Raw genomic sequence first — 23,162 nt, 5'->3', positions numbered from 1 at the left:
CACAGATTTTACCAGGGCTGGGGCAGGGGTGGGCTCCCTGAAGCGCCGTGATCTGGTGGCTTTGCAAGGATTGCTCAGTGGGCCAGCAGTGGCGGTAGTCCCCCCGTCCCCGAACGGGCTTAGTTTAAAGCCTGGTAGAGCAGGTCAGCCAGTCTGGCTGAGAAGAGCCTCCTCCCTAGGGGAGAGAGGTGGAGGCCATCTCTTCCCAGCAGCTCGCTGCCTCTCTCGCCAAAGAGCGGGCTGTGGTCATGAAAGCCAAAGCCTTCCTGACGACACCAGCGCTGCAGTCTTTGGTTGACCACATAGATCCTCCTCTCCCTTCTCAGCCCATAGCCTGAGACTGGGAGGATTGATGAGAACACCACCTGTGCCCCCAGACCCTTAAGCCCTGCTCCCAAATCCCTGTAGCGCCTCATGACCTGGCTGGGAGTGCTCCGAGCAGTGTCATTGGTGCCCACATGAATAAGGAGCATGGGATAGTGGTCTGTGGGTTTAAGGAGCTTTGGGATCCTCTCCGTAATGTCCCGTTTTGATGTTAGAAGATTGAGAGCAGATGGATAACAATGATTGTGAGGGAGATACTGGACTGAGATGCTGTCTGTTTCCTGGCTGCAGTAAGGTGGCTGCCCTTTTTGTTTGGAGGAGATTTATTTAGCAATCATTTGGTACCCATGTGGGATGGACTATCTTTTCCCACTTCCCTGGAGAGAGAAACAGTAAAAATCAGCAACACTGCTTGGATTTTGGTCAGACTTTTTGCTGACTGTCTGTCCAGCCACCTGAATATGGAATCATCAGATGGGCTAGTTCTCTGTGCCTAAGAATATGGGAGTTGTAATGTTCAGTGAAAATTAAGCTTGCAGCTGAGATGGCTTCGATGTCATCAGATTAAGAAAAGCACATGGCTTTTATTTTGCTACAGAGTTGAAAGTGCAGAGGACCTAAGTGGCTACACTGAAGCAATAATTATTACAATTATCTTTGGGGGGAGGAGGGGGGAGTTATCTGTGTCTGGTATTGAAAACTAAGGCCCACTCTACACATTATAGTTATAATTAATTGAGACCAGCTACACATGCAAAGTACCTATCACACAATGAAAAGCTCCAACCAGCTATGAAGTTAGACCTTGAAAATGTGTGTACTAACTTTATAGCTGCTTGCTATCCAGCTTTAGTTTGCACATGTAGCAAGGAATTCATTGATATACTGTGTGATATTAATCTACTGGTAATCTGGCATTGGAGGGAACATTGTGGTATCTCCAGTGTAAACTTTCCTGAAAAAGGAGTGAAGAGGAAGCTCCTGCCCCAGCATAGTTCTGAGCCTTAGGCTCTTTTCTCCTGACACAGCAGCACCAGCAGGAGTACTGTGCAGTTTGAATCCTGTGCTTCCTTTTACCACAAACGATAGTTTGGTGGAATTAAGATATTGTCTCCTACAATTATGAAAAAAAAGGGCTACAAGACGTACTGGGTAAGAGCTTAAGTAAGGTTCCCTGAGAGGTTGGGTTTTTTTTTTTTAAGGTTATTCCTCTACAACCCTGCTCTAAATCTACTTCAGATCCGGGGATGGCTGATGGGTCTGATCTCGTCCATTGGTCTGGGAATTTGGGGGTATTGCCTACTGTCAGATTCCAAGGCATGGGGCCCCATTGGGGGTATTTCGGCAGTGGGGCAGGGAAGCAACAGCTGTATTAACTGCTCCCCACTACACTCTGATACTGCTCACCAGCACCCAGAGCTTGGATCCAACTTATAAGGAGCCCTGTGGTCCAGATGTGGCTTGAGGAGGTGGGGGGATGAGGGTCAGATCAATTTGATACCCCCTGCTCCACAGAGAAGCTGGGGCATTGGTCCAAGGATTACCAGTCTGTTGCTGCTCTTGCATAGTTTTCTTCACCTGGCATGTAACTTTCTGGCATATAAGAGCCAGGCAGAACAGGGGCTCAAAGGAAGTTGTTTTTTTGCTGAATTTGTAGCTGACAGTTCAGAAGAGCCCACCCCAAATGAAGACATTGATTGGTCATCAGATATCTTGTATAATTTTCCCAAAGTATTAAACTATTCCTTTTTCATCTTCCATCTTTTTCTTTTACTTCTATCAGTGTTTTGTTCCTCAGTTCCCTGATCCTTCTCTTCATTCTGAAGGACTAAATTTTTGTCTCGCCACCATTACCAATAGATAGTTGCTTTTCCTTCATCCTTTTCTCTTATATGCAGGAGCAGAAAAAGTAGTTCTTTAGAAACATTAGCGTAAGTACTAACCTGGAGTTTTGCCTTAATCCTGCTGGCCCACAGAAGTAGTATTATGTGCAGAAGATTTATGATGGTGAGCTCTCTTTTCAGAACACAGGCTCTCATCTGTTGTATATATTCTACTTGAATGTAATGTATAATAAAACTCTGTGATGACGCTGCACTAGAAATACTATATGGAGGTGTGATCTTGCATGGGGACTCCGTTAAGGGGGAGAAGTAAAAATGAGATGCCTGCAGTATCAGACTAAGATCCCAGTTGTGTATATTTGCTATTCTTACAAATTGAGTGGTCTTTTTTTCCTGAGCTTTGAATTGGAACCATTTTGGTTTGTTTGCCTGTTACTGTGTAACTTACTGCCTTTTGCCAATATATCCCACAGTAAAACTCTCAGTAGAACCTTATGGTCCAATGGCTGTTCAGTGTACTGTTACATAGGATTAGTATTCAAATAATGTGTTATGTCTACAAGACAGAGTATTTAGTACCGATAGAGGTTGAGAATATTCTGCATTACCTTCTGGATTAGTTTTGCTTATCATGTAGTTTAATTTGTCATTGTTGTAAACGGTTATGTAATCTGTTAATTATACATACCTAACCAATGTTTTTTCTATACTATCCAATAGTGTTCACTTTGGGCCTGTATTTAGTGCTGTACTTTATCTAACACCCAGTAAAGTTATGTTATTTGGTAGATTTTTAAGGTGTAGACTCTACCAAAATATTTTGAAGACAATAGTTGGTGATTCCCCGCTCTTCTAAATTCAGTATCAGTGTTTTCTTTCCATTATGCATATACTAAGGTGTGAAATATTATACTTTGTTTTTGAGGTCAGGAGTGTAGGACAAGTTTCTGGAAGCTTACATTTGAAAACAAGGTTCAGTTCATCCTTGTTCTTTAAAAATACTCACTCATGTAGCAGAGGTTTGTTTGTCTTTAAAAATGCTGATACAACAGCTGAAACACAGATGGCTCAGTAGTTCAGTTTATTTAGCAGTTTTTTTTTTAAATCAGTCTTTAGATTGAGACAAAAGGACTTTAGATTGCATTTAATTATAGTGGGTGGGTTGGGTACTTGTTTATCGTTGTGATTTAAACCTGCAAAGTGGACTCGCATAAGTACCTTTTTGTTGTCTTAAATTCACAGAACTGCAATAAATCTTGCTGGGTTTTTGGTTTGTAGCCATGTTGGTGTAAAGACACAGGCAGGCAAGGTTCTTTGAGTAGACATGATGGTCTAATAAAAGATATCACATCTACTCAAAGAACCTTGCCTGCCAGTGTAATAAATCTTAGCGTTTGTGTTGTACTTTGAAAGCCCTTGTAATGCTCGGTGGCATGGGCAAGTGATTTATTTAACTGGCCTTAAGTTTCCTTAGGCAGTGAGTACTGGAACCAGAATTGGAATATGAGGCTGCTGCAAGAAAACAGGCATGTATTTAATGTAACTGAGCATTGCATGACAGTAAAAATCCTGGTCTATGAGTACATACCCTGTTTTGACTACCAAAAGTGCTGTATTGTTATTGCTGAATTGCTTTCACACACTGTTCCTTAATTAATGTATTCTAGGCGTTTCTGGCTTCTGCTCTTTTGCTCAATTTTCTGGATGGCTCTGTCTTCCCTGACTTCATTATGGAAAGTAATAGGGCAATAAAGTTCTGGATCTAGTCAGATTAGAATGTCGCTCACTGCTGGTGTTTATATGAACCCTTCTCCTGCCAAAAGTGTATTTCTGGGCCCTGCATCTTTGACGTCTTTCCCTTGACAGTCTGCTCAACTTTTCTAAGCTTGCCTTCAGAAGTCCTGTTTCTTAAGGTAGAAGTAGTTTTGTCCTTTTCTTCCCCTGCTCCGAGATGTAGGAGAAAAGAAGCCAGAGAGCCAGTCCTAGGTATTCCATGAGGCGTACAGGGAGGAAAGACAAAATAGCTTAGTGGAAGACAAAGCAAACTCGGTGTTCCTCAAACTTTCAAGATGGAACAGAAAAAAAAAATGGTGTTGGCAAGAATCAGGTTGTTATTTACTCCCTTGCCACTGCCCTCCCTCCCTTCAAATACACAGCAATTAGGAAAGGAATGAAAACTGACTTTCTTTTAGCAGTCACTTTGTTTTTTTCAGTGATTCTATAAGTAGTGCATTGGTGTCTTCTGCAGCTTTAGGAGAGAGGCCTGCATTAGTCTTTTGTTTAATCTAAACCTTCAAAACAGTTGATGTGTAACTATTAATGTAGAACTGTTTTTAAATGGAAGATTTCGATTCTGCACAGGGTTATGGTAGTTGCCATGGAAAACTTCCTACTCAGTTCTAGAATAACGAAGATGTGTCTTAGCTCTGACTTAATCCACAATAATCAATATGATATGTAATTGAAGAAATCTGGCTTACTGTTGCAAATGGTGAGAAATGATGCGTAAGTAATAGAGCACTAGATGTTTAACTTCTTCAAAGACAGCATATCCTACCTTGGAATGTAGTAGCTGTTCAGATTGATCTAGTGTGCTTTTAACTGAGGAGAGACCCCTGCCCTAATGCTGTGCAGGCTGTTCAGGGGCAGATGATGGTCTGGGACCATGGATGTTCTCCTAGCAAGTGTCCATGAGGTGGTTTGACACTTGATCCTTGTGAATAGCAGAACATCAAAAGGTCAGCAGCAGCTGATTTACCTGAATACTTTGAAAACTATTTTTTTTTTTAATGGAAATACAGCTTTAGAATGTGAGTGGAATGAAACCATTACGAGTTTTACAAGATTACTCCTCCTTCTCCCACTCACCCCATGCTCATTCTGAAGGGACAGTTACTAATATGTCCCTAGGCTTTTGCCTGTTAGTACAAAATTGTATCAATTAGTGGTGATGCAACCTAAACAATTTTCATTTTTCTTAGTCTTTTTTATTGCTAATCGAAATGAAAGCAAGGCTGTGAAAATAAGCATTTTTATCTGTGGTGAGCATGAAAGGGATTGCGCAGGCAATCTAGAAAGTTTGGACAGTGTTGGGGACAACTTTGTCATGCAAATGCTGGAGTGGCCAGTGAGACGACATGCTCTTCTTGACCTGCTGCTGTTCACAAATGGAGAAGAATTGGTGAGGAATGTGCAGCAGACACCACAAAATGATTGAGTTCAGGATCCTGAGGAAAGGAAAGCTGGAGAGTAAGGACCCTGGACTTCAGAAAATCAGACTTTCACTCACAGGGAACTCATGGGCAGGATCCTCTGGGAAACCAGTTTGAGGGGGAGAGGAGTCCAGGCGAGCTGGCTGTACTTTAAAGAAGCCTTACTGAGTGCAGGAACAAACCATCCCAATATGCAGGACAATTAGCAAGTATGGCAGAAGACCAGCTTGGCTTGGCAGGGAACGCCTCAGTAATTGAAATCACAAAAATGAAGTTTACAAGAGGTGGACAAACTTGGACAAACAACTGGGAGGAGTATAAGAATGCTTGGGCATGCAGGGATGCAGTCAGAAAGACCAAAGCACACTTAGAGTTGCAGCTAGCAAAGGTAACAAGAAGGGTTTCTACAAGTATGTCAGCAACAAGAGGAAGATCAAAGAAAGTGTGGGTCCCTTGCTGAATGGAGGAGACAACCTAGTGACAGAGGATGCAGAAAAGGTTGAAGTACTCAGTGCCTTTTTTGCCTCAGTCTTCACCTCCTCCTCAAACTGTGCTACCAGGTGCAGTAGACTGGGAGCTGACCTTACCTGTGAAGAGCCACCAGTGTTGAAAGAACAAGTTAGGGACAATTTAGTAAAGCTGGATATTATACCAATCCATGAGGCAGGATGGAATGCACCCGAGGGTGCTGAAGGAGTTGGCTGATGCGATTGCAGAACCACTAGCTATTATCTTTGAAAACTTATGGCTATCAGGAGAGGTCCTGCATGATAGGAAAAGGGCAAACATAGTGCTCACATTTAAGAAAGTGGGGGAGGGGAAAAAAAAGAGGATCATGGGACCTACAGACCAGTCAGGCTCACCTCAGTCCCCAGAAAAATTGTGGAGCACATCCTCAAGGAATCCATTTCTAAGCACTTGGAGGAGAAGGTGGTGATTAGGAACAATCAGCATGGATTCCCCAAGGGCAAATTATGCTTGACCAACCTGATTGATTTCTGTGATGAGAGACTGCTTCTGTGGGTGTGGGGAGACCAGTAGATGCAATATACTTTGGCTTTTGATACATTCTCCAACAACATTCTTGCAGGCAAGCTAAGGAAAAATGGGCTGGATGAATGGACTATGAGGTGGATAGAAAACTGGCTGGAGCATTGGGCTCTGAGGGGGGTAATCAATGGCTCAATGTCTAGTTGGCAGCTGGTATCAAGTGGAGTGCCCCAGGGGTGACCTGGAAGACTTCATAGATTTCATAGACATTGGGGTTGGAAGGGACCTTGGAAGATCATCGAGTCCAGCCCCCTGCCCAAGGGGCAGGAAGTCAGCTGGGGTCACAGAATCCCAGCAAGATAAGCATCCAAATTTCTCTTGAAGGCGTTCAATGTAGGTGCATGAACCACCTCCAGTGGCAGGCTGTTCCAGACCTTGGGGGCTCGGACAGTGAAGAAATTCTTTCTTATGTCCAGCCTGAAACGGTCTTGCTGGAGTTTATAACCATTTGACCTTGTCATCCCTTGGGGCGCTCTGGTGAACAATCATTCCCCTAGATCCTGATGAACACCCCTTATAAACTTACAGGTGGCCATCAAATCACCCCTGAGCCTGTGCTTTTCCGGGCTAAAGAGTCCCATAGCTCTCAGCCTGTCATCGTAAGGTCTTTTTTCCGGACTTCTGATCATGTGTGTGGCTCTTCTCTGGACTCTCTCAAGCTTCTCCACATCCTTTTGGAATTGAGGAGCCCAAAACTGGATGCAGTACTCTAGCCGCAGCTTCACCAAGGCCGAGTACAACGGAAGAATGATGTCCTGGGATTTGCTTGAGAAGCATCTATGGATGCAAGCCAGCATTTTGCTTGCTTTTACTGGCCACAGCATCACATTGAAGGCTCATGTTCATCTTGTGGTCAATCATGACCCCCAAGTCCCTTTCATCCGTAGGCTCGGCAGTGCTACGCTAGCTAGCACTATAAGGACGCTGCAGGTTTTCCTCCCAAGGTGAAGAATTTTTCGGTGTTGAACACCATCAGGTTCTCATCTGCCCATTTCTTGACCCTGTTCAGGTCAGTCTGGATTGCCCTCTTGTCCTCAGGTGTGGATGCTTTATCCCAGAGTTTGGTATTATCGGCAAACTTGGCCAGTCCACTTCTGACTCCAATGTCAACATCATTAATGAAGATGTTGAACAGTATAGGTCCAAGGACAGAGCCTTAGGGGACCCCACTGGTCACAGGACACCATGATTATTGATTTCCATCAACCACCACCCTTTGGGTCCGACCACGGAGCCAATTCCCCAGCCAGTGGATCGTGGTGGACCCGAGGCCGTTGTTGGCCAGTTTTGCCAAGAGGTGATCATGGGATACCTGACCGAAGGCTTTTTTTGAAGCCAAGATATATGATGTCAATCTCCTCTCCCTTGTCCAGGTGATGGGTCACCTGGTCGTAAAAGGAGATGAGATTGGTCTAGCAAGACCTATCTGCAACAAACCCATGCTGGCTATCTCTCAGGATGTCGCTGTCTGCCAGTCTGTTGAGAGTGGCCTCTCTTTAATAATCTTTTCTAAGACCTTCCCTGGGATAGAGGTCAGGCTGATGGGCCTGTAGTTTGCCGGATCCACTCTCCTCCCTTTCTTGAACATAGGCACCACATTGGCCTTATTCCAATCTTCAGGCACTTCACAGAGTGCCAGGAGTTCTGAAAGATCCGTGCCAGGGCCTGGGCTATGATGCTTGCCCGGGCCTGGGCTATGATGCTAGCTAGCTCCTTAAGTACCCTGGGGTGTAAATTGTCAGCACCAGCTGACTTGAAGGTGTCCAGTCTCTCAAGGTGTTCCTTCACGAGGTCAGCATTGATGGAGGGCAGGGAATCTCTCTCAGCCAGGCCTCCCTCACGCAGGCCCCCCTGTCCCATAGTGGGCAGGGGCGTCCCATGGGACTGATGAAAGACCGACGCAAAGTACCCATTTAATAGGTTGCTTTTTTCCTGGGCGTTTGGTTGTCAGTTGTCCCATCTGGTTTAGCAGGGGTCCAATGTTGCCCTTGCTTTTCCTCTGACTCCCCACATATCTAAAAAAGGGCTCTTTATTGTCCTTGATACTTGTAGCTAGTTGGAGTTCCATCACAGCCTTGGCTTGGTTCACTCCCTGCAGAACCGGACCAGCACAGAATATTCCTGCTTGGAGGTGGATCCTGTCCTCCATCCTTTGTAGGCCTTTCTTTTTAACTGCAGGAAGTCCGCTAGTTCCCTGGAGAGCCAAGGGGACTGCTGTGCCCTTTTGCTGCCTTTCCTCTGAGACTGAATAGCATTAACTTGTGCATCGAGGATCATTCCCTTGAGGAACAACCAGTGTTCCTGAGCTCCCTTCCCCTTGGCGTCGTGGCTCCTTAGGGCCTCACCAACAAGCCTCCTGAGCTTGTCAAAGTTGAGCTTTCCTGCAGTCAAGGACTTCTGTATTGCTGACTGACTTGCCAGGTTTACGGCAGACGGTGAAGGTGATCAGCTCGTGGTCACTGTCACCCAGCTTCCCTTCAATCATTAGGTTGCTGATTAGGTCATCCCTGGTTGCCAGTACCAGGTCGAGCAGTGCTTTACCTCTCGTTGGTCTGTAGACCTCTTGTGTCAGGTAGAGGCCATCCACGCAGGAGAGGAAGCTTTGCGACCACTCGGATTTAGCAAAGCACTCTTCCCACGAGGTGTCTGGGTAGTTGAAGTCTCCCATGACACAACCATGGACCTGGCGCCATGTGGCCTCAGTCAATTCCCTGGTGAACTCCTAGTCAAGCTCTTGACTTTGGGTGGGAGGTCTGTAGTAGACTCCCACCATTGTTGTCGCCCCCCCCCCCGTGCCATGTTCCCCATGGATTTTAACCCAGAGGGTCTCCAGCCATCCACCCTGGTTGCCAATGTCGGCTTGCAGGGATGCATAGCTCTCCTTGACAGAGAGCTATGCCCCCGCTCCTTTTGTCTACTTGATCTCTCCTGTACAGGGTATAGATGTTTATACCTGTGGTCCAGTCATGGGTGGAGTCCCACCAGGTCTCTGTTAGCCCTATGACATCATAATTTTTTGCGTTAAGCAGGAGGACAAGTTTCTCCTGTTTATTCCCCAAGCTCCTGGCATTTGTGTACAGGCAGGCAAGTGTCCCCTTGGGGGCCCTTGCCTTGCCTACCAGTTGTTCCAGGGCTGGGGCATGGGTGGGCTCCCTTAAGTGCCTTGGCCTGCTGGCTTTGCAAGGGTTGCTCAGTGGGCCAGTAGTAGCGGTAGTCCCCCTGTCCCCTGGCGGGCTTAGTTTAAGGCCTGGTGGAGCAGGTCAGCCAGTCTGGCTGAGAAGAGCCTCCTCCCCAGCGGGGAGAGGTGGAGGCCATCCCTTCCCAGCAGCTTACTGCCTTTCTCACCAAAGAGCAGACTGTGGTCATGGAAGCCAAAGCCTTCCCAATGACACCAGCACCGCAGTCTTTGGTTCACTACCTGGATCCTCCTCTCCCTCCTCAGCCTGTAGCCGGCATAGAGTGAGTGCACCCTGTGCCATCTAGTTGGCAGTTTAGCTGCAGGAGATCTGCTAGTTCCCTGGAGAGCCAAGGGGGAGAACTCCAACTAGATGGTATAGAGTGCACCCTCAGCAAGTTTATGGTGCAGATGACACCAAGCTGGGAGAGGGCAGGAAGTAGTAGATACACTGGAGGGTAGGGCTAGGATTCAGAGTGACCTAGACAAATTGGAGGACTGGACCAAAAGAAGTCTCATGAGGTTCAATAAGGACAAAGTCCTGCACTTAAGAAAGAACAATCCCATTTATCAGTACAGGATGCGGGCTGACTGTCTGGGCAGCAACTCTGCAGAAAAGGACCTGGGGGTTATAGTGAACAGTAAGATGAGTATGAGCCAACAGTGTGCCCTTGTTGCCAAGAAGGCTAATGGCATACTTGGTAGGCGTGTTGCCAACAGATCAAGAGAAGTGACTATTTCCCTTTGTTCAGCACTAGTGAAGTCACATCTGGAGTACTGTGTTCAGTGTTTGGCCCCTCACTACAGAAAGGATGTTGACAAATTGCAGAGAGTCTAGCAGAGGGCAACAAAAAATGGTTCAGGGAGTAGGGCACATGATTTCTGAGGTGAGGGTGAGGGAACTGGGCTTATTTAGTTTAGAGAAGAGAAGACTGAGAGGGGATTCAATAGTAGCCTTCAACTACCTGAAGAGGGGTTCTGAAGAGGATGGAGCTGGACTGCTCTCATTGGTGACAAATGGCAGAACAAGGAGCAATGGTCTCAAGTTGCAACAAGGGAAGTCTAGGTTAGATATTAGGAAGAATTTTCTCACTAGGAGGGTAGTAAAGCACTGGAACAAGTTACCCAGAGAGGTGGTGGAATCTCCATCCTTGGAGACCTCAAGATTTTTAATATGTAAATGATATTTCAGAGTTATATCTAGTATATTTGGATGTGCATAAGTCGCTCAGCAAAATAGTACTGCATCATTAATTATATTTAGCTGAGCCATCTTCAATTCTTTTCCCTTCCCGGTTCATGGTAGGTCTAAAAGGCATGAAGGCAGAATAACTGATCCAGCACAGGATGGATGGGGTGGGGGTCATCAATGCCAGTGAAGGAATCAGTAATTTAGGCAACCTTTTCCTCCAATAATAGAAGTTTAGCTACTGGAACTATGCACTGAATACTTTATTTTCCATACCGATATCTCATTTATGTGATAGCTAAAGAGAATACAGAGAATGGGATTTCAAGAATTTTCGTTGATTCTAATGGTTTATAGGTGTCAGAGGAACTAAGCATTCCATCAGAAAGATGGCAGGAGGTATATTCTAGGTTAGGGGCGGGGGTGGCGACCTGTGACCTGCAGGCCAGATCCGGCCTACAAAGAAGCCTAATCAGGCATGGGGATTTGGTGTCAGGGAGCTATATTGTGCTGCCTTTTCCCGTTCTGGGGAGCCTGCTGCTCTGTCAAGCTTTTGCTTCCCTCCCTGCAGAGGGGTTGGGTTAGTCGAGTGCAAGCAGCTGGTGGGTGCGGGGGAGGACAGAGACTTCCAGCCCCCAGCCACAGCCTAGATACACACTCAGGCCCTTGCTGGCAAAAGGCTGCTGATTCGTGTCCTAGAGACAAGTGTATAATTTGCAAGCGTTTATCAGCAGTTTTTGTTCTGCTTTGTTCTTCATCTAAGATTTTAGAGTTCTCAAGAGTTTTCAGGTACCAGTTTTAAATTCAGGAGTCTGAAATTGGTCCTATTTTCCTTACTACACAGATACAATAGGAAGAAAGAAAAGAAAGATTGGGATTTCTCATGGAACTTGATCACAGTGAAATTTATCTTTAGATTTTTTTTTTTTTCTTCCTTAAACAAGTTTTGCCACCATTGGAAAAGAAGTTTAGTAACATATATTTTTCTCTCCCCTCTTTCCTTTCCTGAGTGTGTTAGTAAAATCATGCTGTTTGTAAAGTAGCAGCGTTTTCCACTAGTGTGCTAGAGATTGGGAACTTGCAGACCGATTGGAAATTTACAGACCCTATGTTGCTGGGGAACTTCTGCAGGTTTCAGTGGGTGGGTCTTTGGCACTATATTTGTGATGTGGCGCTTTGCCTGCATGGTGGCTGGGCAGCCAGGAGTAAAGGAAGCAGCCTGGGCTCAGAGGTAAGCTTAACAGAAGTGGCTCTCTGCTGCCCACCCATTGCTAACCAGTGGTCTTAGTCAGGTCCTTCCTGTTGCAAGAGCTGAGGGATAAAAACACACTAAACAAACAAACAAAATCTTATAAATGGTTATTAATAAGAAGTTGAAGAGGTAGTGTTTGGCACTATACTAATGCTGGATTATTGTTAGAATTTGAAGATGCACTTCTAAAACTAGAAGTACAGACTTTAGTTGTTCCTGATGGGGTTGGATATTGGTGTTACAGTTCAGGCAAAATTGCAGGTTCAGAAAGGAAAAAAGAAAAAGGGGGAGAGAACCCCCCCAATTCTAAGTCTCTTTAGTAGCACAAGAGTGAAATGCTAGGGGACATGGCTGAAAGGAGGAGATACTATGTTAGTACTATTTAATAGTCTAGCAGGAAAGTAATGAACTTTTAAATTTCTGACTTATCACTAAGTATACTCATTGTGCCTTTTTAATGGGCTGTTGTCATAGTGCAGTGTAGGGACAAAGCCAATAACATCTCATTCATATTTTATAATTTGAGCTGCAAAATAATCTGAGAACTATATTTAAATTAAAGTTGTTATCCTACTATCCTATTCTGTGAGGTTTTCAGTCGTAACAAGTGAAAAATTGATGTTTTCTGGAATTTGTCCATTTTAACTGTTTGGCAAGAGGCAAGGGATTCTTTTAGTGGACCAACTATGTTTGGAAAGTTAGACAACATTTTGAATAGAAAACATGCTTGTAAGGCCTGAGCATCTTCTGTAACCGTTTGGAAGTCCTACTGGGTGCATGCTACAGGAATATTCTGATTTTTATACTGCATAAAACAAAAGCTAGTTTTAAATATTTATGTAGACAATTATGGCACATTTTTCTAACATGTAATGTCTTTAACTGTAGCACATTGTTAAAGTTCCATACAGGATTCTATTTGTAATGGAGGACTGACTTTATATCTACGTTTTTCTTTAGTGTTTTATACATATGTTTCAAAGCATGTTTAACAGTCTTATCTTACGTGGGAAAAGACAGAGACACTTGCTTTTTGGGAACAGCTTTATTAGAAATAGATCAGTGGCTCTTCTTCTCATGCAGTTTGATTTATGGTCTTATATTGCCGATCACGTGCCTAAAGACTTCTCACTTAAACTTTCTTTTGGAAAAACTAGGGGGGAAACTAGTGCATATGGAAAGTTCTTGGTACTGCAGCCTAGGTGTCATTTGGTTTTGTTGAATTTCCTTGTGTGTTCCAGGCTTACATTCTTGAAGTCAGGAAAAAAAAAACTTTTATAGTAAACCAGTTGAAAGTGCTTTGTTCTATGCGGGCCGGGAGCGACCCGAGCCCTTTTCTGCGCTGCACACGGGCTGTGGCCAGCAGCCCGGGCATGCCGGGTTGGAGAGGGAAGGCCGTCGAGCTGGAATTAGGCACAAACGCATATCGGTAGTTTTAAAGATTGTTTACTTACACCGAGATGGCAGTGGTGTAGGCTGGAAAACTTGATTGAGTTGCAGTTACAGACAGACAACACAGACGGTCTCGTGGAGGTTGCTAGGCTCCACGGTGCAGAGCCCCAGATGCTCTGGGTGAACAAGCCACCAAAATGGAAATCGTAGATACGTCTTATAAAAGTCGCGCTTGAAGACGGGAAGAGGTGGGCGGTGGATCAGGCCGCCAAGCTCCTCTGGATCTCACACAGGGTTTCTATTACCCTGCCGTGTACCCAGAGTCCCCACGAGATGGATGTGGAGTTCTCTTCGGCTTGGGCGGAAACTGCTCAAGCCTTTTATACGGCTAACAGGCCAATCGCTAGCTGCCATGTGTGAATAATTTAGCACTAGCCAATCATGGGGAACGAATTTGCATACCGGTGGCGGGAACTCTTTTGCACTGTGCATTCCTCTTGCAACTCGAGCAATGCACTCTGCAAAAGAAGCTGCAGAAAAGGCGGGAAACGCGTCCCTGCACCGGGGTTTCCTCTGCAACAGGAAACACTCCCATGCAATGAAGCTGCAACTCGGCGGGGATAATTCTGGTGCTGAAGCGCGCACACAATCATGCCTTTTGGGTCATGACATGCTCTACTTCCCTAATTTTCCATTTTACAAAAGCAGTATGGATTTAAATGGATATTTTTTTTGTGTAATAGTTGCATTCATCGTATTTTTATTTTTCATGTGTTTTTAAAGATGAGCTGTAAAGATTTTTCTAAGGCTAGCCAGTTCTTCAGCTTCAGACTCTGTGTCAAGGAAAAATCCAACTTGACTGTTTCTACAAAACACATTTTTGTGTTCAGACAATTGTTGACATCTAAATCTGGGGGGTGGAAGAGGAGAATTCCCTGGCTTGAGTTCCAGGGTATTAACTGGGCATGTCCTCAGTACACTGTGCTGAAAAACTAAGATTTCAAGAGAGTCAGACTAATCAAAAACTTGGAAGATGATTCTGGTACAAAGGGGCATGCAAGGTCTGTCGTAAAGGATTAGTCTTTGCCTCAAGGTAGGTGTATATGTCATGATCTAATTCAGCTCTTTTCCAGAGGAGAAGAAAGGCTTAAATGTTTTCTTTCTCCTCCCCTTCCCCCTCCCCCCAACTCTGTGGGAGTCAGTTGGGATTCACTTTAATCATCATTCAACTATTTCTCTTTGAAGTGGCTTCTCTGCTCCTACAAGATCATTGAAAAGACCTCATTTGGTTTACTAGAGTAATGTTACTGCATTATCCTCAAATTCAAGAGTTGTTTCTATTAATTTACAACAGTAATCCTCAACTCTTGCTGGCTTACATACAGCAAAACTGACCAAGCAACATGCTGCAGACATTGTCTTTGCTCTTCCTACTAATATGAATAAATTTGTGTCAATAGAAATAAAAAGGTTTCTGTGGCCATGAGCAGTGTCAGAGTGTTGTGTTGTCTGAGAGGCAAAGTTTTGGGGACATTGATCCAGAGAAACATCTTGAAGCTTCACTTCAGTGTTGGTTTGTCTATGGAATGCATGCTCACTGTGTTGTTTTGTATTTAATTCTTAGAGCAGATTTCTGGAAGCAGAAGTGTACTAACAGTATTCTTGCCAACTGTTTCCATATAACCGTCATCACAACCTGTCTAGAGAAGCTTCAAAGGCTTCATTTCCTGCAGGAAATTAAATCCTAGGTGATTTATACTTAGGAAGAAGTTGTACTTGCCACAGAATTCGCAGCTTAAAACAATGTTTTATACGAATCTTAAAGAAGAACAGATAGCCCAGCCAATCTTAACTTCTAGCATTTTTATATCCTTATGAAAGATAGTTGGAAACACAAAGTACAAGCCTAGCTCTGAATTTCATATCTTTCTTTGTACTGTCCTAAGAGTTTGCTTGCTTAACCACCTGTATTTATATCCTTCCTCTGGATCTCTTCCTGAGGATTGCAGGACAGAAATGAGGACTGATTGGCTTGAGGTGGTTGCTGCTGCTGCTGCTTCTAAAATTTTTCATAGAAATGCAAGACTTTAAGCCAAGGATGGCTAAAATTATGGCCCGCGGGCTGGATCTGGCTCACCAACCTATGCTTGTCCCACAGCCCTCCACATGGGGCCAGACCCTGCCGGCACTGCACTCTGGCCAGCGTGTACAGCTTCCCGGTAGAGCTGTTCCTAGTGTGGCTGCAGCCACCTAGCTACTGTTTGTTCCTCTCACCTCCCGTGGTGATGGTGTCTCCTTCTCTTCCTCCTGCCCTTAGTGTGCTGCTTTGAGTGAGGGGGAAGCTTCAGCCAGATGGCTCCTGCCCCAGGGCATGGGGCTCTGGCTCCAGACCCTGGCCACCTTCCACCCACTTCGCCCTCCTGGCGCAGTGTAGGTGGCCGGTGGCCTGGAGCTGGAGCCACCTGGTTGGAGCTTCCCTGACCACCCCAGAGTGGCGCACCAGAGGTGGGAGCAAGAGGAAACTCTGGAGGTGGGAGGTTGCTGAGTAGTACCCAGGTAGCTGTAGCCACACCAGGAGCAGTCCCACCGGGAGGTGTGCAGGCCAAAGTTCTGTGCAGGCTGCTTCAGGCAGGAGCGAGTGGGGCACAGCCCCATGTGGAGCGTGAAGGGACAGCATGGGATGGGAGAGGGTGCAAACCATACCAGCACCGCCTTGGTGAGCTCTGCTATGTGCCAGCTTTCTTTTGAGCTGTCATGCAATTACCTCCATATATGCTACTCAGAACAACAAAACCCCACATGAAACGGGAGAAAAATTATTTTTGAAATGTGTTTTATAGTAGATGTATGATTTTAATATGCAGTTTGTTTTTTTTTATCTATAACTTGTTAAAATGATAACTTCTCAAAGATTGTGTGTGCTGCCCTTGACAGCTTACCAGAACTCCTTAGGTGACCCTCCAGCTCTAATTGCCCATCCCTGCTTTAAGGGATGGGCAATTTTAGGGATGCCCTAAATTTAGCATCTTCTCATTGAGCTGAGTACAAGGGTGGTCACTACATGAGAAGTTGCTTAATACACTACTTCTGCCAGTTTTAGAATCTAAAATGTTCATGTTGTTGCTAAGTGACAATGAGTGGGCTTTATCTTGGTGGTTGAGAGGAGGAGATGGGGAGGAAAGCAGGGAGGAAGAAATAGAATAGACCAGCAGAAGTACCTATTCTTCACCTGGGTTGTTATTTTTATACTTTCTTTGTTTATTTTCAACAAACTTGGGTTAAAAATATTGTTTATTTTTAAAGAACATAGTACAACATATTTAACATTTAATGTGGAGCGACACTTCAAATTATATCCAAATGAATGGTCTTTTATTATAGAACTTCTTTGTACCTGATAGTGTTTTAACAGTGAAAAATGCAAGGTTCTGCACCTTGGGAGGAAAAACCTGCAGCATATTTATAGGCTTGGCAGTGCTACGCTGACTAGCACTACGGATGAGAGGGGCTTGGGAGTCAGGATTGACCACAAGATGAACATGAGCCTTCAATAGGATGCTGCTGCTAGAAAAGCAAGCAAAATGCTGGCTTGCATCCATAGATGCTTCTCAAGCAAATCCCAGGACGTCATTCTCCTGTTGCACTTGGCCTTGGTGAGACCAGAGCTGGAGTACTGCATCCAATTTTGGGCTCCACAATTCAAAAAGGATGTGGAGAAGCTTGAGAGAGTCCAGAGGAGAGCCACATGCATGATCAGAGGTCAGGAAAACAGACCTTATGATGACAGGCTGAGAGCCATGGGACTCTTCAGCCTGGAAAAGCACAGGCTTAGGGGCGACCTGATGGCCACCTATAAGTTTATCAGGGGTGTTCACCAGGATCTGGGGGAACGTTTGTTCACCAGAGAGCCGCAAGGGATGACAAGGTCGAACTGTTATAAACTCCAGCTGGACCGTTTCAGGCTGGACATGAGGAACAACTTCTTTACTGTCCAAGCCTCCAAGGTCTAAAATAGCCTGCTGCCAGAGGTGGTTCAAGCACCTACTTCGAATGCCTTCAAGAGAAACCTGGATGTTTTTCTTACTGGGATCCTATGTCCCCAGCTGTCTTCCTGCCCCTAGGTCAGGGGGCTGGACTCGATGATCTTCCAAGGTCCCTTCCAGCCCTGATATCTATGAAATGTCTGTGGTGTTTCCTGTTGGCACCAGTACATACAGCCGTCTTCAACTACCAACTCTGGAGCAAGCCACATATAACTGTCCATGTAAAAAGCATTGTTCCCTTAAATAGTCACTGGAAGACCCAAAAAGGGTCAAGTGAAAAATAACCCACCTATAATTTTCTTTGAGTGGTATCCGGTTATTTTTTGGAAGGTTTTCAAGTAGATGGGGGCCAGCCATTCTCAAGTTATAAGCGTACAGATGTACACTTCATTTTACATTTTTATAAAATGGATATATCTATATACAGATATACATATAGATGCCAACTCTTTTCTAAAAAATATTTTATTCTATACTAGAAAAAACAAACACTTCGTTGTCTAAGTAAGCACTTGGTATATTTGATATACAGAGTTTGTTAATTGTGAGAAGGGTGGTAGCTATGAACATTTTACATGCTTATGTTTTGAAGAAGTGCAGGAACGGATATCTCCTGTTTTGAGTTAGTTTAATAGTCCCTTGGAAGGCTTGGACTTGTAACTTTTTATTGTTTTGTTTTGTGCATCCATGCTGTTGGATTTAGCTCATTAAATAACATCACTGAAGAAAATCTAATGATTGATTTTTTTTTTGTTTTGTTTTGTTTTGTTTTGTTTTGCTTTTTTTTTTTTTAAGGGTGAAGATGTCAACCGGACATTGGAAGGTGGGAGGAAACCCCTTCACTATGCAGCAGATTGTGGACAGCTTGAGATTCTGGAATTTCTGCTATTAAAAGGAGCTGATATCAATGTATGTAGTTAAATTACAGGTGCACAATAAACTGGTTTTTTTTTTTTTTCTTTTTTCCTGTCATATAATAAGGTTGGTGTTCTGTAGCCATGATGGCTTTGGAGATGTATGAAGCTGAGTTTTTGTGGTATCTTTTTATTGGACTAACTGTATAGTTGGGGGAGAAATATGATAAGCTTTTGGGCATAAAGCACTCTTCACATCTGAGGAGCTTAATTTGTGTCTGCATCTCTCAGATCTGAAGAAGGGTGCATTGTACCCAAAAGCTTATCAGATTTTTTTTCTTTCCCAACTATACAGTTAGACTAATAAAAGATATCACAAAAAACTTCTTGTTTTGTGTAATTGGTTAGTGTAAATATGGAAAGGCTGTGTAAGTCAGACTGAGACTGACGTCTCAAATGAACTGTTGGTAGGCTTTTTTACAATATTGGCACCACAAAACTGGAATTTTCTTAAACACAGCTATCATAGAGAGAAGTTGAGACAAGAAAGTTTTCCTCAAAATTATCAGTCTGCAACAGTTACTGTTTGACATTATTATAAGTCCCAATATCTTTTTTTCCCTTCTCTTCCAGCTTGTTGAAATATCATAATATTTCAGGGAGATTAAAAACTTGGCTAACTTCATTGTAATAAACATTGAAATGACTAGGATGAAGAATTTTAACATTATTAACTTGTATGTTAAGTAAAATGTCCCTTTCTTGCTTTTAGGCTCCAGATAAACATAATATCACACCACTCCTATCTGCAGTCTATGAGGGCCATGTTTCCTGTGTGAAATTGCTCCTCTCGAAGGTGAGACACGTGTTTTACCCAGCCCTTGATCTTACAATGACTTAACTATTAATAGAGATATGGTACTTTGACTTTGGTCAAATATAAGTGGGTTCAAAATACATGATTTACTCACTCAATCAGACCACAAATTGATGACCTCAGGATTGTTGTTCTTGGGCAGAAACATTTAAAAAACCCATTTGAATAGGACATTGTGGAATGAGAAATCATCTGCAAACTAGACTGTAAGGTATGGCTTCAGCAGGAATGCAGGTTCTTATTTCATTAGCTGGGCTAGCTTTTGTGACATCTTTGTGTTGCTATCAGTTCTTTGCTTGCATGCCTCATACTCCCCACCTCCTCCATCCTGCTTTCCCACTTATTGATTCTAATTACTCAATCTACTTTTTAAACTCTGCTCTGTCCTGTCCTTTCACAGCATCTGATGAAGTGAACTTGAGTTCATGAAAGCTTGTGTACATGCTTGCTCACTCTCACAGAGGGTGTCAGTCTATAAAGGAACGTATCAACTTTGTCACTAGCTATCCTTCACGTATATAGAAAATGAGGCAGAAGGTAGTGAAGGGATTCAAGAACGTGGCAAGCATGCTAGTAGTTGTTGAATGGCACTAAGCAGGTATGACCTGCCAAATGGAGATAACCCATAGTTAGTCTGGCAGACCACTCATCAAACCAGTTATTGATGCCTCCACTGTGGTCTCGCCAGATATTGGGTGACATGATCTCTTGCAAAGTTGAAGTAAGGCAGGGTAGATGGGTACCTTTTTATAGGCTAACTGAATAAGCTATGTATAAGGAGCATAAACTTTCCTGAGCTCTAGATCACTTCATCAGATGCTGTGAAAGGACAGCACAGGGCAGTATATAAAGAAGAATGAGTGATTTGAATACAAAAAGTAGGGAGAAGTTATATCTACCCTGTCTTATGCCTGACTTCAGACTAACATGGCAGACTCTCTGTTCTTGCAAAGCTCCTTGGCTCTGTGCCTCCCCAGTTTTAATCTAATGAGCAAAGACTAAAGGCCCTTCATCTGTTTGTGGCTGTAGAGCCAAGGGCTCTGATGCATTCCTGAGGCCGAGTGCTGATCAGTTGACTGGACTGCAAACCAGATGTGCTGGGTACCTGCTTTGCTACTTGTCAGTGCTGGGGAATCCTTAGGTCATGATTTCCCTCTTTTTCACTCCCCACCCCTTGTCCCAGAGTCAAGCCTCCTGCTATGCATGTGTAACATGTCAGTAGGAGTGATTTGTTGCGATCACGGATCATATGCCATCACAACTTTAACTGAACTTCTGCCAGGGGTCTGAGATCCCGCTTCTGTGTAAACTGGACACTGCTTTGAAGTTTCCCATGGTTAATGTGCAAGTGGCCAACATCAAAGAGAAGTTACTACAGTAACAAGAATTCTTTAGATGAATGTTATACATGCACATGAGAGATTTGCAGAAGACTCGTGCATGTGTTGGCTGTGGAAGAGAGAGAGAACCAGCTGTGCACATGGAAATTTACCTACTGTGCATGTGTTGGCTGTGGGGGATGCTCAGTTTGCAAGCTTCTAAAATAGTTATGCTGCGAAATTTTGCTGTGGCAATGAGCTCTTAAGTATGACTATGGGGAATGCCTTAACAGGTGTGCTGCAGAAAATTTTTATGAATGTAAGTGTGCCTTGGACTGTAATAAGCTGGGGAAACACTGGTGTAGAAGAAATGTATAAGTATATATCTACCATCTACTTCTATCATGTGTGGGGGTTTTTTTTGGTTTTTTTGTTTTTGTTTTGCAAGGCTTCATGGTGTCCAAATTACAGGTACTATCCTTGATTAGACTCAGACTACTCTAATGTAGCATTCCTTTATTAAGAAAATTCAGTTTTCGTTGCAGAAGTCTCAGATATTATGCATAAGAAATTCAACGTAGATTGAAGCCCATATGTGTAATATAGATAACACGTTTACAAAAAGCAACTAGAGAGCAGGTACTTAATTATTCAACTTTTCTATCAACTATCAGAACCAAATTCTTTAGGAATATTAGTACTGCTACAGAAGTCTTGTTTTCTTACAAAATAAAGAAACTCATTGGCAATCGATACATGAATTAAACAAATTTTAGAGTCTGGCAGAAGACCGAATGTCAAGTATCAAGTTCTGGCAAGCCTTCATTCTGTCCCTGCATACCTGCAAGAGACGGACATAATTTATACAATGTTGAATCATAGAAAATTAGGGTTGGAAGGAACCTTAGGAGGCCATGTACTCTAACTCCCTGCTCAAAGTAGAACCAGCCCCAACTAGATCATCCCAGCCAAAGCTTTGTCTACTTGTGTCTTAACCTCCAAGGATGGAGAGTCCACAACCTCTCTGGGTAACCTGTTGTAGTGCTTTACTACCCTCCTACTGAGAGAGTTCCTCCTAATATCTAACCTAAACTTCCCTTGCTGTAACTTGAGACCATTGCTCCTTTCTCTATCATCTGCCGCCACTAGAACAGTCTAGCTCCATCGTCTTTGGAACCACCCTTCAGGTAGTTGAAGGCTGCTATTAAATCCCCCGTCTTTTCTTCTCCAGACTAAATAAGCCCAGTTGTCTCAGCCTCTCCAGAAGTCGTGTGCCCCAGCCCCTGAACCACTTTTGTGGCTTTTGCCCTCCACTGCTCGCTCTCTCACTCTCGCTCTCTTTCGCATTTGTCCACATCCTTGCTCTAGTGGCAGGCCCAAAACTGGACACAGCAGGAAGGACCTGGTGTGGCAGGGAGCACCACTCCACCATGGCTGCCAAACTGAGGTGCCCTCTGCCTACCTGGCAGCAGCAGGGGCAGAACTCCATGCTGCTGCTGTTGCACCTCACTTTTGTAGCTATGGTGGCATGGTGCTCCCTCCTGTGTCAGGTGGTGTGGAAATCTTGGGCGGGGGGAAGGGGATACCAGTCCCCTCTGCTGTGTCACCTTGGCCCCCCTGTCTCCCTCTGCTGCATTGCCTCTGTCACAGACAGTGCCCCCCCCAACACATTGCTTGTGCCCCCCAGATTCCTGTTTTCTCTCAGCCCCATCCACTGATGTTGCGATCCTATTTTGCATCGCGACTCAGTTTGGGAACTGCTGTGCTAGGGCTCCATATCTGTTCTCCAGGCATGCTGCTGCAGGTGGAGATGAAGTTTTCTCCTTGCTGCCAGAGGTCACAAGATTCCACCTTCCTGGGAATCCATGTCCTCTCCCTTCTCTAGTGCTGTCTTTGGCAGGTCTTCCTCCACAGTCTGAGGTCTCCTTCAGCACTGAATCACTAAAGTCTTCATGGTGGAGGATGCTTCAAAGCCTTACTACCTCCTGCATCTCTTGCCTACTCTCTGAGGGACACTCTGAGGAGGCAGCAGTCACATCGCAGGCACACTCCCATCTGACTGTCATCAGAAGGAACCTGCAAGCCGCAGTCTCCACAGCACCAAACCAGGACCTGGGTGGAAGCCTTGACGGTGAGCGGTCCTGCCTGGACAGACACCTCACAGGTGCAAGCAGAGGCGGTGGTAGTGGTTCTGGCATTGAAACGTACTTCAGTCCTTTCTCCGGGTCTCTTGATCTGTTGACGCTCTTGCTGCCCTTTTCCCAAGCAGACCTTCCCTAGCAAGCTTGCCTGTAAGCTGGCCTGGTCCCGAAAGGTTCCTTTTTCTCTGCTTCCTCTCACCAAGCTTAAAGGCTCCCTTTCAAACTGCTTGCCCTGTTTGCTGCCCCATGTCACTCGCTCTCAGGTTGCTCAAGTTTTGCTTGTCTGTACTTAAAATGATCCTTGCTTGTTACCCATAAGATGTATTGATGTGAAATTTTGGTGATCTTTACACTGCCATCACAACAAAAATGTACTTGAGCTTGTCTAAAGATTTTTTTTTTTTTTTTTTTTCCCCCCCTTGTTAGAAAGGTTTGAAAATCCCGCTCTTACTGGAGGCAAAAATGGTCTGAAGTTGATAGTGCTGTGTAT

At 44.4% G+C, this 23,162-nt stretch overlaps 1 protein-coding gene across 3 annotated transcripts in view; it reads left to right on the top strand.

Annotated features, from left to right (window-relative positions):
- Positions 1–23,162, top strand: part of MTPN (myotrophin) — a 58,237-nt gene that overhangs the window by 12,339 nt on the left and 22,736 nt on the right. For all 3 annotated transcript variants that reach the window (XM_006022514.3, XM_025202876.1, XM_006022516.3), the window contains exons 2-3: positions 18,277–18,390; positions 19,108–19,191. In XM_006022514.3, coding sequence (XP_006022576.1) covers positions 18,277–18,390; positions 19,108–19,191 — 198 coding nt within the window. The remainder of the gene's footprint in view (positions 1–18,276; positions 18,391–19,107; positions 19,192–23,162) is intronic.

The sequence above is a fragment of the Alligator sinensis genome, unplaced genomic scaffold (genome assembly GCF_000455745.1).
Source record: "Alligator sinensis unplaced genomic scaffold, ASM45574v1 scaffold957_1, whole genome shotgun sequence".
NCBI classification, from domain to species: domain Eukaryota; kingdom Metazoa; phylum Chordata; order Crocodylia; family Alligatoridae; genus Alligator; species Alligator sinensis.
The sequence above is the reverse complement of the archived record's forward strand: the minus strand, read 5'-3'. Positions and strand labels throughout refer to the sequence as shown.